Here is a 15,968-nt window from a genome sequence, read left to right on the forward strand (position 1 = left end):
ACATCATTCACCTTAAAATATGCTTCTTGGACACTGAACATTGCATATATCTCAGATTTGCTTGCAACTCCTGTCTTTCAGACTACAGGTTGAGTAACAGTGATATTGAGTAACAGATGACATCTCGGGTTCTCCTGTAGCCATGTTTTAATGAAATCAGAGATACTTGGTAATGTTTCCTACCTATCCATTCACTGTTTAACCTAACTCTGAGATTCTTCGGAATGGAAAGTACTTCCCATACCGTTTACCTTTTAGACTATATTATTGGGTGGTGGTGTTGGTTGTTGTTGTTGTTATTATTGTTGTTGTTGTTGTTGTTGTTATTGATTAGACAAACTTCTCATTTGTGGCCCCCTTATTCTTCTTTTGCCACCCAAAATAAGTAGAGGTATTAGCTTCAATGATTCTGAAACAATAGATATGCAGTACTGACCAGGGGCCAATCCATTAAGGTATTTTTAACTTACTGATAATTTCCTACCTTTGGTCTTCACTTGTGAGTGAATAATCAACTGACATCTTCTACCTTGGAAAAGATGTTTAAAAAATCTTATCGTTTTCATTACAAAGTACGTGAGTAGAATGGTGCCATTTGCAACACAAATTTCAGGCCAGAGATGAAGGTACCCAACACCCAGAATCATTAAAAAATCCAGAACACAACTTTGCAAACAAATATATGTTTAATTGCATTGTATAATGGATTTATAGTTGTTAAATATATTATTTTACTGTATAATTTATCGTTCTTCCAGTTCCTTTAGCAGTTCATCAAAGTGAGTAATGTACCATTTAGCTTTCTCCTTCACTTGCTTTCTGATTACATTTCCTCCAAATCCAATGAAGCAGTCCTGGCAAAACAGAAAGAATGGGCACATATATTATTGCAGTCCCATGTAAGGAACGGAGCTTCTTAGCAATTACGTTTGTTTTTAAGATTGGTTTTTAAAATTACGGTTTTCCTCCCTACCTCTTCCCCTCTTTTACTTTGCATGTTCATTTTTCAAATTTATTAACAAGAACTTCATTAACATTTAATTTTGCGCCACTTTGGTTATTAGAGTTTTGTTCCAATAGGAAAGTTGTATCTCACTGCCTTGTAACTTCCAAGATTGTTCAGATCTGAGATTTTACTGAAAATCTGATGTAAATGTGATGCAACATAAAGCCTTACTATTCAAGAATGAGTTAACATTCGAACATGCATGCAGCATCTCACAATTATGCATATACTGTTTATCTTAACTCTGTTTACCTCATTTGATAGATACCAAAAGTAAACATTAACCACGTCTTCAATCATTAACCAGGAACAATCATCATTTCTACATCTTAGAAAACCATCTGCAGTGAAAGTGCAGTGTTCAAAATTTCCACTGCTGCTTTTTTGCCTTCAGGTGGAAAGCACTCGGCAAATACTAAGCTGCTTTGGTCGTGCATGTATTTAACACTAAGGGACCAGCTGTCGTAACTCACATCAGAATAGCTCTCGGAGTTTGTTCCTGTGCATTTGCATGCACTGGGATATCTGTCCTTCAGCACTGGCAAAGAAGGGGTATTGGGGTACTTCTATGTAGAGAAGGGCGCTAAAGGGGAGAGGGAATTAAGATCTCTCCTCTCTGAAATGACCATTAATAAAAGTTGTCTTTCTATTCATTTTTTTATTATTTCACCCTGTCAGGGCTGATACCTTCAAAGGTATCACCACTGTACAGTGAGATGAACCCTCTTGCTAGGCCAATATCAGGTAAATGTGCACCAGATCTGTGCCAGACCTTCATGCTAAGCACCATTAACCAGCATTCAGAACCAGGATCTTGGCAGGGTAAGACCTCTGCACAGAAGCAAGCACTTACTGTGCGGATATAGAGGGGAAAGGCAGACGTGATAATACCAGCTTGATTTGAGACAGGTCGCTAGACTGTTACACAGTCCTGCTAGACCCAGCCAGCATCCTCACTTAGAGGGTGACACCCTTACTGAGATTGTTTGAACGGAGAGAAATCAACCATTGCATGATGCAGGATTTCTAGAGGAAAATTACCTACACAGATGTCTTTTAGGCTGTGGGAAGTGCTAAAGGTCTTCCCTGAAGTCCTATAAAGAATTCAAACCACACTTTTTTTTTCCCCAAAGGATTTGCTCGAAAGGAATTTAGAATTCCAGTTCTTTAATACTTACAGCAGGGGGACAGGCTTCCATGTCTGTAGCTCCATCTCCAATCATAACTACTTTCTTAAAGTGGAATTGCTCCTTCAGATGAGTAATAACCTTTCCTTTCCCCCCTGATTCAGCTGTTGGTTGTGTTTCATCAAATCCTGCGTATTCTCCTGGAACATAGTGGAAGGACAAGTTAGACACATAGCATATTTTCTTGTAAAAGAAGAAAGATATATGCCTATGGTCTTCACTTCAGAAAACAGCTAATTACATGCAGTCCTGCAAGCCTCACAATATCAGCATCCCCAAAAAGTAATTAGAAGGTAAACGTAAAAACTAGGACTTTACCCAAGTCTTCAGTGGGGATATTTTCAAAGAGCTGAAATGCTAAGGCAAACGTAGAAACCCTGTATGGGTAGTGTTACAAATCTATTCCCAGTCACTCTGGTCCAGTCATTCTGGTGTAAACATTTCAAAAGCAGCATCCAGTATGATGTATAGACAGTGTGTGAAACACTGAGTAAGAAACAACCTCATTAACTACAGTTCTGCTTGATTACACTAGCTTAAAGTCCAGAGCAGCTCTACTAAAGTACATCGCTCTCCATACCTACCTTCACTGAAAGTGAAGTTTGCCTCTGAAAGCAGGTAAGTGTAATAAACTCTTTTAACTTGAAGGAGCAAGAGAAAATGAAACCCTGCTGTCAGCAGCTGTAATGTGTTTTACCTTTGGCACAGCTTGCAATTAAAAAGTAACTACAGCTCTATTTCATATGTCTGGAAAATGACCTGAACTCATGTTTTTGGTAAGGTCTTGCAATTTTCCTACTTAGCTGGATTGGTAACAAGGTCATGTAGGCTGGACAGTATCTGTAGCCCAATATCTGACAGTTTGAACCAAAAAAGTGGCATTAATTAGCAGAGAAAAGAGACTTTAAGGGCATCTCACCATTAAAGTAAAACTTCAGCCTGTTGGCAAAGACGTTTGCTGTTGGAATGTTCAGCTGCAAGGCCACGTGCTCCACGATGCTCTGAAACCCCCCAGAGACCAAGAAGACCTGGACCCCTCGTTGATGAAGCCTGCTCACCAGCTCCCTGAGAAGAAAGAGCAGTCACCAAGCGTGAGTGCCTGGCAGCATCTAGGGGTAACAAGAAAGTTAAAATACATCTTTCCTAAACAAGGCTGCCCATACTTTGTGTTATTCCAGTTTAGTTAGGATGTGTGCTGCTTTCCAGCTCCATCCATCTCTGCTGCCCAAAGCTTTTCCTTCCTTCCCTTGCAAGTTCGTGCATACACCTTGCTTGAAAAGAGCTGAACAAAACCATCGTGTCTAGAGACAAACAGGTATTTAGTTGCTCAGAAACAAGCGCTCCCTAGAAATGTTTTCTTTACACTTTCATACTGTTCACATTAGTTCCCTTGAACAGATGAGAGCAGATCCAGTTCAGATTTTTTTCTGAAGTGAAGTAAAACAGCAAGAAAATGAATCTATAATGCAGAAAAAAGTAGGGGGTGTGGGGGAGATAAAGCCACTGCACCAAAATGCAAAAGTGGGCTGAAAAGTGTGTGAAGTGCAAACATTTTCTAACTTGGAGTTGGTTCCCCAGACACTGGACGTCAATGCCATCTTTAGAAGAGGGCACCAGCTACAGAAAAGGAATCAAAAAAAGTAGCAGTTTTCAGACCCAGTTAATGTCAATGGGGCTTGAAGGCAGTTAAAAGTTTTACAGGATTTGGCTCTAGAAGCAGGAAGATCAGCATGCAGCAATGCTGAGCAGTAGAAGTGGTAGCAGTAACAGCAGAAATGCTAAATACTAAAAAGCAAAGTGGAGGCTTAAAGCAGGCTACACAGAAAAGGAGGAAGAAAGGGAAGGGATGAAAAGGAAAATCATGTGATTCTAAAGGAAACAATGTTCTCTTTGTAGTTACATCGAGCTATGCCTTCTACAGAAAAAGCAGAGCATGTGCTTCATTTCAAGGAGAAAATACAAGCACAATATCGTCTAAAACTACTGTATGTGCTAAAAATATTTTAGAGTTGGAGCTATGGCCAGGTTTTGTAGTAAGGAAATTCTTTCCGATTGTTGAAACAATTTGAATAGGAAAAAAACTTTTCAGTTTAAATAGTTAATGTTTATTCCAAACTCAGGGATGAATGAATAGACACATACATATGTATTTCCCCTTAATGATTTTTTAATACTTTTTTAGGGACTTCAGTACAGGATGGCTAGCTCTGAACAATGGATCCCCTAAGCTGAGTCCAGAGGTGTGACTGCACACAGAACTGTAAGAGAGAGGTAATATAATTGCAGAATAGACCAAGCCAGTAGTTCATACTGGGTATTAAATCTCCTCCCAGTTCCATCACTCATCAAAAACCAGATGTGATTGAACAGATTATTTTCCATGCCCATTTAATCCTCGAGCCAGAATTTGAGCTTGCCAGCCAAAATGCCAGTTAACACCTAAGACTTTTCTTTTTACGTGGACGCTTAGCCACTTGACAGGGACTCAGGCCATTATAAGCTCTTGATAAAGCTTTGTACACAAGCAACATGGAAATGGAGTAGGAAGGCAATCTAAACCAGCTCTATGGTCTTACAGCCTCAATAACATCACAGAATTTTGTTGATCTATGCCACATGCAGAAGACTTTTTCATTGGATCATTTGAAATTCTTCTTACCTTATTCCTGGTGTTAGCTGAGGTGGGTTGTCAGATATTAGTTTTTGCACTTGCTCATAGGAGGGACGTATGAGACCTAGTCGTGCTGTTAAAGCTGCTTTGAATGTCACAGTGCCACCCATAGCTCTGCGGGTCCTAATTTGTGATCCAGAGAAAACAAATCGGTGACACTTAAGAAGTTGAGGCTTCTCCCGAGACCAGTTAGTTAAAGAAGAATGACAAGGAACAAGGTAAGAGACCATAGGTTCTAGGTTATACTGTGTCTGTGTGGTAAAGGAGAAGGTTGGTACACTGCAAAGATTGGTAGCAACCACTGATCACAGATCGGAGCTCTTGTGAGAACCAGTGAGACAAAGGAAAACTGCTTCATTCCCTCTGAGTCCATCTGAGCCACTGGGACCAGTATCCCTAAACTGCAGCCCAGGTGCTGCTCTCTGAAAGTAACAGAACTTTTGCTACAAGCTTCAGTGGAAACAACATCAGCATCAGAGAAGTGTTAAGAGAGTTGTCCCCTCTCCCCTCCATCTCATAATAAGGTTTGCTAGCACCTAGCCGAGTTCAATGAGGCTTGATCTTAGTCTATCAAAGAAATTTACATTAGAGAATTTACGTCAGTATAGTTTTGTTGAGTGGCTTCACAATTCCAAAAGAAGTTACTTCATTATGCATTAATTCCACTTATTATTCCTAAAATCCTTTTTAAACTGTAATAATCTCCTATGACAGAGTTGAATTAATCCCTATTGTAAATTCATTGTCACAGATTAACCTTATCCATGCTTATTTTTTACTACTATTCCTATGAAGTAAACAGCAAATATACATACATCTCTGCGACGGCATCTCCAACTCCACAGAATTTCGCAAGCTCATCAATGCCTTCTTCCCTGATGACTGTACTGTCCACATCAAAGCATACTGCATCAGCATTGCGGAAGATTTCTTTCATCTCCAAGAGGGACGCCATCCTTTTAGGAACCTTCTTACTGTGAGGGGACAAGATAAAGTCTTTCTCTAAGTGACAGTACTGCACTCCGTCTTGAGCCATTGGCACAACTGATCTGGTTCTTGCGAGTAGGGACGAGCACAGCCTGGTAGCCAGCTTTTATCAAAGAGTGTGAGCAGTGGTGGAGGTCTGGCTCAGTTGCTGATTTGCTCTCTCCTGTTGCTGCCTACTGATGTTCAGTTTACGTTACAGGTGGGCTGTGGAGCTCTGGTCAGTTGCTGATTTGCTCTCTGCAGGCTCGGCCCATTCATGTTCACATGGGGTTCAAGGTTGTAATACTTGGCATTTGCTGAACCATCAGACAGCCAACTGCTGTGTGGGACTTGCAATTCTCTGTCTCATCTTGCCCTCACCACTCAGATGGATCTTGATTTCTCATCAGACCCAGTCTAGTGTGTCAAATTAGTTGCTCCAGGAGATAGTAAAAGACACCCAGCCCTTAAGGATTTGCTTTATCACAGTAGACATAACTATTTTAAACCTATCAGTGAGTGGTTGTCCCTAAATCATGAAGGTTTAGATCCTTTTCTATGTCCTGATTAATATAAACTAAATATTCGCATCATCTCTGAAGGCATAAAAGATGTGGCCGTTAGCATTGGGAATTAGTCTTTTATAAAACCCAATAAAGTCTTGGGCTTTGGGAACTTCACTCATGCCTTAAGATATCACAACATCATGACACAACTTTTTCCATTACAATGCCTGACAAAAGTTATTTTCTTCCCTTTTATATCTGTCCACTTAAAGTGCTGTTGAGCGCTACTTCTTCTGCAGATCAGAAGCACAAGGTGTTAATCAGGTATTTTCTTACTCTACCCTGCTCACCTTGTGCTTCGCCTTTCATAAGGGAATTGTGTGGACTTCACTATTTACCAATCCGTACATTTAGATTGGTAAATAATCTTTCAGCTTTCCATCTATACCATTTCCCAGATTTTTGTAAAAGCTTTTGTTTGGTTGTCTCTTCTAATCTCCTAGACTCCTCTCAGAACACGTCTTGTGTAATTGGTCTGGGTAACAGGTTCTCTCTTTTTCTGGGATAGGGGAAAAAACACCATCGGACAGCATGTTACATACCTTCATCATGTTATATACCTTCATCTTTTGTTTTCCTCTCACTAAGCTCATTTATTTTTCTCCTATATATCATGTGAAGTTTGATGGTGAGAGGTCTTACTCACACAAGTTTGCACAAAACATTTATTTTTTGCCCTTTTTGGACAAACTTTGCACCCCCAGATACAAAAGACATTCAGTGAAGATGGAGAAAATGATCCCTATGTACTTTGCTGTGGAAAAGTACAGGAGCTGGTCAGCACTGATGTAGCTCACTGCCAGACAGGAGTCATCCGGGGATCACACATGGTAAGCACCAGTGCTGTTTCCTGAGGTGACTTCTGTGTGCTCACTGAGAGATCACAGCTAAATAGTTAATGGTCAAAGCAGGAACAGGAACCTTTGGTTTTATTCACACAACTAGTAACCGTATGGTGAATATTGGGATACAAAAAGGCTTTATGAAAAATTACCATAATCACTGAAAAAAAGGATAGAACACACACTCATCTGTTCATGTGTATAGAATAAAAGAGAATACTCCAGTCCTTCACTCAAAGGTAAAAGTCTGTATAAATGAAGCCACCAAACCTAAGCAGTGAAACCTGTTGTGAACAGCTAAGAACCATATTTGTAAGAGAGAATCTCTGTTTAACAAACAGGTAGATATGCAATAGCAAGAAACAGAGAGAGGAAGTCACATTAAAGGCAAAGCTATCCAAAGGCAGCCATGAAACAGTACTGTTTGAGAGGGTCGTTCTAGCTATTCTTGAGGGTTTTGGTGTGAACACACTGCTATAGTAACCAAAGTGGGTTTGTGGCTTTTGCACAAGGCCAAGAATGTGACACAGGAGCTTCCTCAGTACTCATCTGCATTGCAGGTGTGAGTGAGAATGGGAAAGCATCGCCCAGCCCGTATTTCCCTCCTGTGCATTTGGTTCAGGTGTGGGAAGGTAGGACAGAGCCTGGGCTCAACCTCCCCAGTGTGCCAGAAAGCAAAGGTGAGTGGGTATGCAGTAAAGAGGAGAGATTCCAGAAAACGGCTTTTACAAACTCCACCTCTGGGAAGGGCAGAAACAAGGACTGAACCATAGTTTGACAGGTCTCTGCTCTTCCGTGCACGGACCTATTGTAAAACTCTGGTCTAGCCTTAGAAGCATCACTAAAGAATTATTTGCTGCAGACAGCACATGTTTTTTTATATTCCTCTATAAAGACTGCACTGTACAAATAAGAAATACAGTCATATGCCATCAGCACGGCACATAAGAGAAACCTCTCTCACTTAAGTGACTATGGACACAAAAAGTTCCCTCTGACAGAGACACTTTCTGAGCTAAGACTCGGCAGTAGGTGGACAGGTGACACGTGAATTCCAAGTTTACTTTGCGTTAGCCTTGACTTGACATTGGTTCCACGGCACTGCGTTGTATTCTCAGTGGAAGATTTTGATTTTCTGAGCAGGAGGACTTTGACTTTAGGGCAGGCCTTGACAGCCATTTGCTAGATATATTTGTGCAGTGCAATTAAAAAAAACCCCATCCACTAACATCTTGTAAATGGCAGAGCGTTAATTTTTTCCAGCCTACTGGAAATTATAAAGTCCACCAAAAATTCAGCCATGGGTTTGGTGCCAATTTTAAAGATTTGCTCTACTGGACAAACTTGTTGCATCACTGTGGCATGACATTTGCATCACGGTGTTCCAACACCGTGATTCTTTATTACGCAAAGCCATCACATTGCCTCATGCTAACCTGAGGCTGCACTGCAACATTGCCACATTATGATGCAATGTCACTGTGTGGGGACACCGCACTGTGATGTGATTTCTTGGTGAGAACCTGAAATATATTTCTGGATACATGTCTCCAAAATTTTAATCTCCCTGAGAAAAATGTTATCGCTAGAAACACACATTGGGAGCAGGAAGGAAGAGACATTAACGTTTCTTTCTCCCTGGTATCCACATTTCCATACTCCTTTCCCTTCTAGATGCTCCTTACAATGACAAGACCACTGCTGTGGTGGACTTTGCACTTTGATGGACAAATAGACAAATTAGAGGAAGAATTACGGATACTAGTTGTGGAGCCATGGTTGGAATTAACCCTGTCCTCTCTTTGTTCCATGCAATAACTCTTTCAAGAGAGTTTCAAGCTGTGGTTTATGGTGCCTAAAAATGACAAGTTGGAAGGGAAGAATTGTGTTTTGAAATGCAGAAACCATCAGTAGTTCCTGATCTCCCTTGGCCTGTGACCTGCTAAAATATTTCCACTTTCTGCTGTAGCTGGGCACTGAGCCCTGGAAAACACAGACCTGGTTTTGGCTAATGTACCATCACACATGTTGGAGAACTTGTGATAAACTGTAAAGTAGGGAAGCTCATACAGGAGCAAAAAGGAGAATGTATGAAGGAAGCTTCAGCTATTGCAGTGAGTCTTGCTGGTGGGGAAAGCAATTTTTAGGAGTTAAAGGTGGTTCACATGGAGTGAAATAAGGTTCTTCTGCCCTTGTTGGCAGAGCTCCAGGGGTCACCATCAGCTCCAAGGGCTGGCGAATGCCACTCCAAATGGTAACATGCCAATTTCAGTAACTTGTGAATGTTTTTTCCCAGCCCTAAACGTAGATGAGAGCATAAGGCAAGGCTATTAGTGATTGAGTAATGGGCAACAGGAGTGGGGAGAAATACAAGCAGGAGAGGTTCTGCTCCTTCCCTTGTTCTCAGAATTTTCACTGGGCTATCCTGGCATGTCATCCACCAGGAAGCTGCCTAGAATTCACCTCCAGGTAAGTGCGCATAGGAAATAAGGACAGACACAGTAGCTTCTCCACAGGTAGGCGTCACTTGGAAACATGAGCAAAAAGAATTGAAGCTGTGTAAAACCTTTCTATGGACAAATATCTACCAGCTGTAGTAAGGGAACAGCAATTTTTTGTTCCAGAGTGGTATAGGCCTCTACAGTTGGCAGAGATTAAATTACTCTGAAATATAGGGTATCTGATTGCTTAAATGTGTCAATGTTTTAATGAGATGGTAAGAAAAAAAGAAATTCCCACAAATAAGTTCTGTCTCCATATGAAAAACATGCGTAGAAAATCCCTGATCTTTCTGCCATTGAATTTCAGATAGGTAATCTATCCCTATCCTATTATTTGCATGCTGGAAAAGCATCCAAGGAGCAAACATTTCAACAGGTCTGATAATAAAGTATTGTGGGGAAAAGCTGAAAAACAGAATATGGGGAAGAGAAGAAACAATGGGCAAAGAAGTGACTAGAGAATACACAAGAAGAGAGTGACAGAGGGAGAGAGGTAGGGTGAAACTTGAGATAAAGATGGAGAAAAAGGAAATCACAAGGGAAAAGTGGAATTCCCATGCGATCTCCTTGCCTCCAAACTATGAAGTACTTCATTAGGCCATTTGGGAAAAAAATTGGCATTTCCACAAGAAATAGTTCTGTTTCGTAACAGAGAGGGTGGAGTCACAGAAGCGAGCACAGGAATTATGTAAGACCACATGTCAAAGGAAAACAACTGAAATCTTTTCTGTTTGCTGACCCTTCAAAGAAGGGCACTTGCCGCACTGTGAAAAACTGAAACATCCGCAGTATCTGCTGCATGTAATGCAATAGGAACAAGTAAATGGTACTCAGAACTCCAGGTGTTCTGGGGCTGGTATATTTTGATGAGATCTTGACGAGATCTCAAAATCCTCATTGTGACTAGACTTCACTTGTTATCATATTCCAGCTTTCAGAAGTGCTGCCACGCTGCTACTTTGCATTATGTTCACATTTATTGCTGTGAAAAAATGAAGATTAAGTGACTCTTAATGAAATATTACCTAAATATCTTTCTAAACAGATCACTCGGGGATATCCTAATTTGCAAACAGTTTCTAGTGTTTCTGATTCTGATTCACTTTCCCATTTAACAAGGGGAGAGTGAGCACTTCACTGAGATACACTCCAAGATACATTCCCGCAGCAGAGTAACATTGCATTGAACATGCAGTGAGATTAACAGAAATGCGACCACATTAAACTTTTCTGTTGCATTGAAGGGAAACTGCTGCTTAGAGTAAGGGATTTGGAGAAAATAGTTCTTGAAATACTTCTTGGGACCTGTTCCCACTACAGGAGTGGTCCTGCTCAGGAGTGTTTCCATGGTATTAGTTTAAACAAACCACTTAATCCTTGTTGTTTCTAGTCCTATGTCTGTAAAATGGGAGTAATATAGTGATATGGCTTTTCTATGCTGAGGTTTAATTCTCAGTATTAGCAATATGTTTTGAAAGCTTCAGAGGAAAGGGGATACATTTAAGCAGATTAGTTATATTTAAGCATATTGTGACTGCTGTTTATATCCCTGCAAGTACTACTCTTTAAAAGTTCAACCCATCCATCCATAATTGTGAGTTTCTGTGGTTTTCAGTGTGAGAATAGAAAGATTCAGTCCTTAACCTCGCTAAGCTTGCTTCACACTTCCTGGTTTTCAGTTCAGTTTTCAAAGGTAGTAATACAAACCTGTATGCAAGTCAAGAGATGAATTGTTTGCAGTTATACACTAATACTTGAACAGCAGTGCCTAACAGTGAATTTATTTAAGCACCTTTTAAAAAGTAGTTGAAAAGGGCTAGAAGGAACCTGATGGATGTTGACATACACCTCCCAACTCTCCAATCCACTCGTGCCTATCCTGACAAAATGATGATGCTTCCCCCCTGCATGATTGCATCATTCATTCATGCTGCTGTTATAAAACAGGCACCACACTGCTGCTGCGTCTTGCAGGGCAGTACAGTCACAGCCCCAGCAGAAGAGACTCTTCATTTTCTATGCTAGAAAAATATGGTAAGTGTTACGGATCTGATACGCCAAACACCAACCCCTTCCAAACTGAGAGAAAAAAACGTTCCCAGTGACTTACAGTATTGTACTGGCCGTGGCTGTTGCTGCTGCTGCAAACCTCTTGGCTGCACAAGAAAAGAAGGGATCAGCTGAGACCTTCAGTCACATAAATACAACGGCACGGGCTGATCTGGAAGAAAGCCGCATTTTGTAAATCACTCTTTTATAATCTGCTGAGTAAGCCAGCCTGGATGTTTTTTTTAAATGGTTGCACACATGTAACCAGAGAAGTCCAGCTGTTCGCTGACAGGCGTAGGGAAGAGAGGTGTAACCTTGCCTACGTCAGGGGAGGAGCCGCTCGGGCCCAGTTTGGGGCGCCCCCAGCTTGGGTAGGCACAGCTTGGCAGGGAGCAGACCCTGCACAAGATGATGGGGAGCTTGCTCACCCGTCAGCTGGCCCGTGCCACAGGCATGGAGAACAAGACAGGTCTTAGCAAACTCACCTCGCTCCACGCAGAGCGCCAGCGCAGGAGGGCGAGGGACGAGAGCCGAGGAGGGGCTCTGACAAGCAGCAGTCAGGAGCTTCTCTTGGCGTGAAATCAGAGGCAAGGCAGGGGCACTGTTTTCTTTCACTGTGGATGAGATGAAAGGTTTTGTGAGTTAAGATTGCAATATTGTATTTTGGCTTAAGCTGTTACTCAGTTGCACACAAAAAAAATCAAATCACAATTCATCAAAAGCTTTGAAGGCAAAATTAGAATTTTTGCTTATGAGAAGGCTCTGTTTTGTTTCCCCAAATGCAATGTTGTCAAAAGCAACAGCAAAATTGCAAAACTTGTCTGTGCTCGTGTTTTGGCATCCCACAGAAGAGCTTCCCTCAGACGTGACTGTGGACATTGGTTAGGAAATGGGAAGCTGCCAACCCAGAACTATGAAGCTGGTTGTTTGGTTCAAGGTCAAGAAAGCTGGATTTAGCTGATTTAGCTTCTTTCATTCACTTGTGATAGGGGTCTTATGACTGCTGCCTGTCTTGAAAGACCGTTCTGCACCACTGGATGCACCAGTCACATTCTATGCATGATCTCTTTTGCAGTTCTGGCAGTATTAGCCCTCAAAATTACATGCATTAATTAAAATCAATAGCCTTGTGTGCCTCTCCTCCCATCTCGTCCTTTATGTTTTTTCAGAAGTTCTCAGTACACGACTGTTTGTCAACATGAGCATCTATTAGTAACTTCTTGTGTCAGGAAAAGCTGGTACCAAGCCCCTTTGCTGCAAAACTGGTGACATGGTTCACTGTTCAGTCTGGTCCTGTTTGTTAGCTTTATCGTGGCAGGACAGTATGTTTTTAAAACAGATTTAGAAATCATTTCTGTGAATAAGGTTAAATGAAAACAGGTCTTGATAAAGATGAAAGAAAACTGCTTTTACTGAGAATCTCAGAAGTTTTTTTGCCAAGATAAGCAGTGCATGATTTGACTAAGAGAATTGTTGCTGAATATTTCATGAAGGATATTCCTTTTATTTGGCTTAGTTTAACGGACACATTGGTTGTAATTCAATTAAATATTTTGATTCTAATCTGGTGTAATTTGTTGTAAATCCATTCATTTCAAAGGACAATTTAGGCCTAGTAAGCATCTGCCCTGTATTTTTACTATGCATTAAAACCAAAGATGCAGAACAATGCAACAACTACAGCTAAGACTGAAAAATGTAGAAAAGCTTGTCCTGATGTCTGAAAAATGCTGCAAAATGGGGATTTAATGTGAAAATGCTAATGAGAAATGTTACTATACCATAAAATAACTATCCTCAGACATGTGATCCAGGAAAGAAACACAGAGAGTTCTGACTGGAAGCTTTAAGAGGATGTTAAGGAGTGAAAAGCACAGGTCACATGGATGTGTGACTATCGACACAAGCACAGCACCTAACTCTTGTACATGACTATGAAACCTCTCCTTTTGTACAAAAAGCAGAGACCACCTACACAAAGGACTAGAATGTCTTTGAAAATGGCTTTCTGTTTTTTTCCAAAAAAACCATCTAAAATTCAAACTAAAATTTGCCAGGATGATTGCTTTATTTTCTCACAGTAATAATTTCCCTCACAAAGCTGAACCTGCTTGGGGAACGGCCATATCACTGTCAGCAGCCAGCCCCACATGTCACAGGTGTTTAGGATGGAAAATTCCCGCCTTTCCACGGGACATCACCCACGAGGGTCACAGAACAGCAGCAAGAAAAACATAAAATACAACATGCCCGCTGGTTTGCGTATGGGCTTGACAAGGCTGCCCTCTGCTGAGAACAGCCCCAAGAGAGGATCAAGGCAAAAAAATTACAAAGCAGAGAAGCAAGAATAGCAAAATATTTGTGTGTGACCTGGGGGCTACAGAATCCAGGGCAGACTGGGGATTCAGGTGTTTTAACTGGGCATCGCATCTAGGCGCCACAAATATTAGCACTGCAGCCCCTCAGGGCTGGGTTGGCGTGTTTTGTTTTGTTTTGTTACAGTTTCAGCAAGCCGGTAGCATCCCAACAAAAGTGAAGATTAAACATTAACAGAGTTCCAGAGCCAATTATGAAATGCCAAGTGTAATTTCCTGCATTTTGCAATGTTTAATGTTTATTTCTAATGATTACAGTAACAGAACAGAAAGCCCAGCCACTATACTAAAGAGTCAGCATTAAAATATTTCACAAGATATATGCGCTGCTCAGCTAAACAAAAGGGCTCCAAACTTGTGTTGTATTATGTTCAAACACCAACTCCATCTAAAACATTTAAAACCCAGAAACCCAAGCATATTAACAGCTGTCCCCTCCAGACCTGCCAAGTCAGACTAACAGGCCATGCATGGGAGTCCTCCTGCACAGCATGGTGTTTTGCCCAGAAATCTGAGATCCTCACCCAAAGCAGCCGAGCGGATCCCCAGAAGGTGCCATAGCCTACTGGCAAAACCGTCGAGGCTGGTGAGTCTATCCTGACACTTGACGCTCACCGACTGTTTTAGTCAAGCTCCCCCAAAACGCTTGTGCAACAAAATTGTACCCAACAGCGGGCTTAGACTTTACTACTGGAAGTGGTGTGATAATATGAACAGCCCATTGCATTGCTGCTCAGCACCACTACAGTGGGTTGCCGAAGCCCGGCATCCAGGGCTGCATCCAGGGCTCCCTGCTGCAAAGAGTGGGACGGAGTGGGGGAGATTTACCCTGTGCCATCCTCACGCTTGGTGGATGAGTGTTGGGAGAGGCTGTCTTTCTTCTCTGTACCAAAGACTGACAAAATCCTCGCCTCGGGGCCAATTGTCTCTGTTTGCTGGGGGTTAGCACCCTCCAGGGAAGATGGGCTGCAGCAACACCAAAAAACGCTTGGCCTGAATCTCCCTGGCACACCTCTGCAGCCACAGGCCATCATTATTCTGGGAGCAGGCACCTTGCTTACGAAATATGTGAAATAACAAGAGGGTTGTGTCATGCCTGATATTGCCAGTTGCTCAGATGCAGCAGATGGGTGTTCGGGGGTACAAGCCCAGATGGGACAATGTGGGAGCCAAACCTGGTTCAATCTGTGCCCACGGTGTGTGTAAGGAACCATGGCAGGAGCTTTCTTCTCAAGCTCCTCTCAAGGGGAACTGTCAACTGTCCTCCATTTCAGAGCCCAAAGCCGATAACACACAAATGTTTCACAGCCTCAAGGACTGGGCCCTGACAGGCCACATAGGCCAAACGCTTCCAGCACCCATCAAGGTTGCCTTGACTTCAACAGTATTTCTCATTTTCTTCCCCAGGCCTCATGGGAAACCTCTGTGTGGCCTCGGGAGAGATCATCCCCCGTGCTTAGAAAGCCTTGCGAAGGGTTCAGGCCCAGGACAGGCCTGGGCGCGTGGGGCTGCGCTGTGGTGGCTGTGCAGGCCCTGGCGGCCCACGCAGCAGCTTCTGTATTAAGAGAAAACAAGTTTTGATTAACCTCAACTGAATTTTTAGCAAGAACCATTTTGATTATTAATCCGGGCTGCTTAACCATTAATTCTATCGACATAATGTTAAATCACCGGGTTTAATTATTTATGCTCACGGTTCTACGAACCTGCCGGGGGTGTCTGTCACATGAGTGGGTGGGATTAACGGCCGAGCGACCCTGCCCGTTCGAAGGCCTCGTGCACACACGCATCGCCTGACCGCGCTG

At 42.1% G+C, this 15,968-nt stretch overlaps 2 protein-coding genes across 2 annotated transcripts in view; one reads left to right on the forward strand and one right to left on the reverse strand.

Moving 5' to 3' along the window:
- Positions 1-667: 667 nt before the first annotated feature.
- PSPH (phosphoserine phosphatase) lies at positions 668-12,062 on the reverse strand. Its single transcript, XM_009334334.1, has 6 exons — positions 11,850-12,062; positions 5,680-5,838; positions 4,853-4,987; positions 3,113-3,258; positions 2,185-2,333; positions 668-854 (listed from the first exon to the last, which is right to left on the reverse strand). Exons 2-6 carry the CDS (start codon positions 5,817-5,819, stop codon positions 744-746), a joined length of 681 nt encoding a protein of 226 aa, XP_009332609.1. The 5' UTR covers positions 5,820-5,838; positions 11,850-12,062; the 3' UTR covers positions 668-743.
- Positions 9,583-15,968, forward strand: part of CCT6A (chaperonin containing TCP1, subunit 6A (zeta 1)) — a 15,506-nt gene continuing 9,120 nt past the window's right edge. Inside the window, exon 1 of the mRNA XM_009334339.1 lies at positions 9,583-9,707. Within this exon, the coding sequence (XP_009332614.1) occupies positions 9,583-9,707 (125 nt within the window). The remainder of the gene's footprint in view (positions 9,708-15,968) is intronic.

Source organism: Pygoscelis adeliae, unplaced genomic scaffold, assembly GCF_000699105.1.
Source record: "Pygoscelis adeliae isolate BGI_AS28 unplaced genomic scaffold, ASM69910v1 Scaffold771, whole genome shotgun sequence".
Taxonomy (NCBI): domain Eukaryota; kingdom Metazoa; phylum Chordata; class Aves; order Sphenisciformes; family Spheniscidae; genus Pygoscelis; species Pygoscelis adeliae.

What these genes read in the sequence shown, in the direction of transcription:
- PSPH (XM_009334334.1), bottom strand. Translation starts at nt 5,819, where the DNA reads ATGGCGTCCCTCTTGGAGATGAAAGAAATCTTCCGCAATGCTGATGCA. An exon ending in GGAGATGCCGTCGCAGAGAT is followed by an intron (nt 4,988 to 5,679) that starts GTATGTATATTT and finishes ATCACAAATTAG; the next exon opens with GACCCGCAGAGCTATGGGTG. An exon ending in CAGCTAACACCAGGAATAAG is followed by an intron (nt 3,259 to 4,852) that starts GTAAGAAGAATT and finishes CTTTCTTCTCAG; the next exon opens with GGAGCTGGTGAGCAGGCTTC.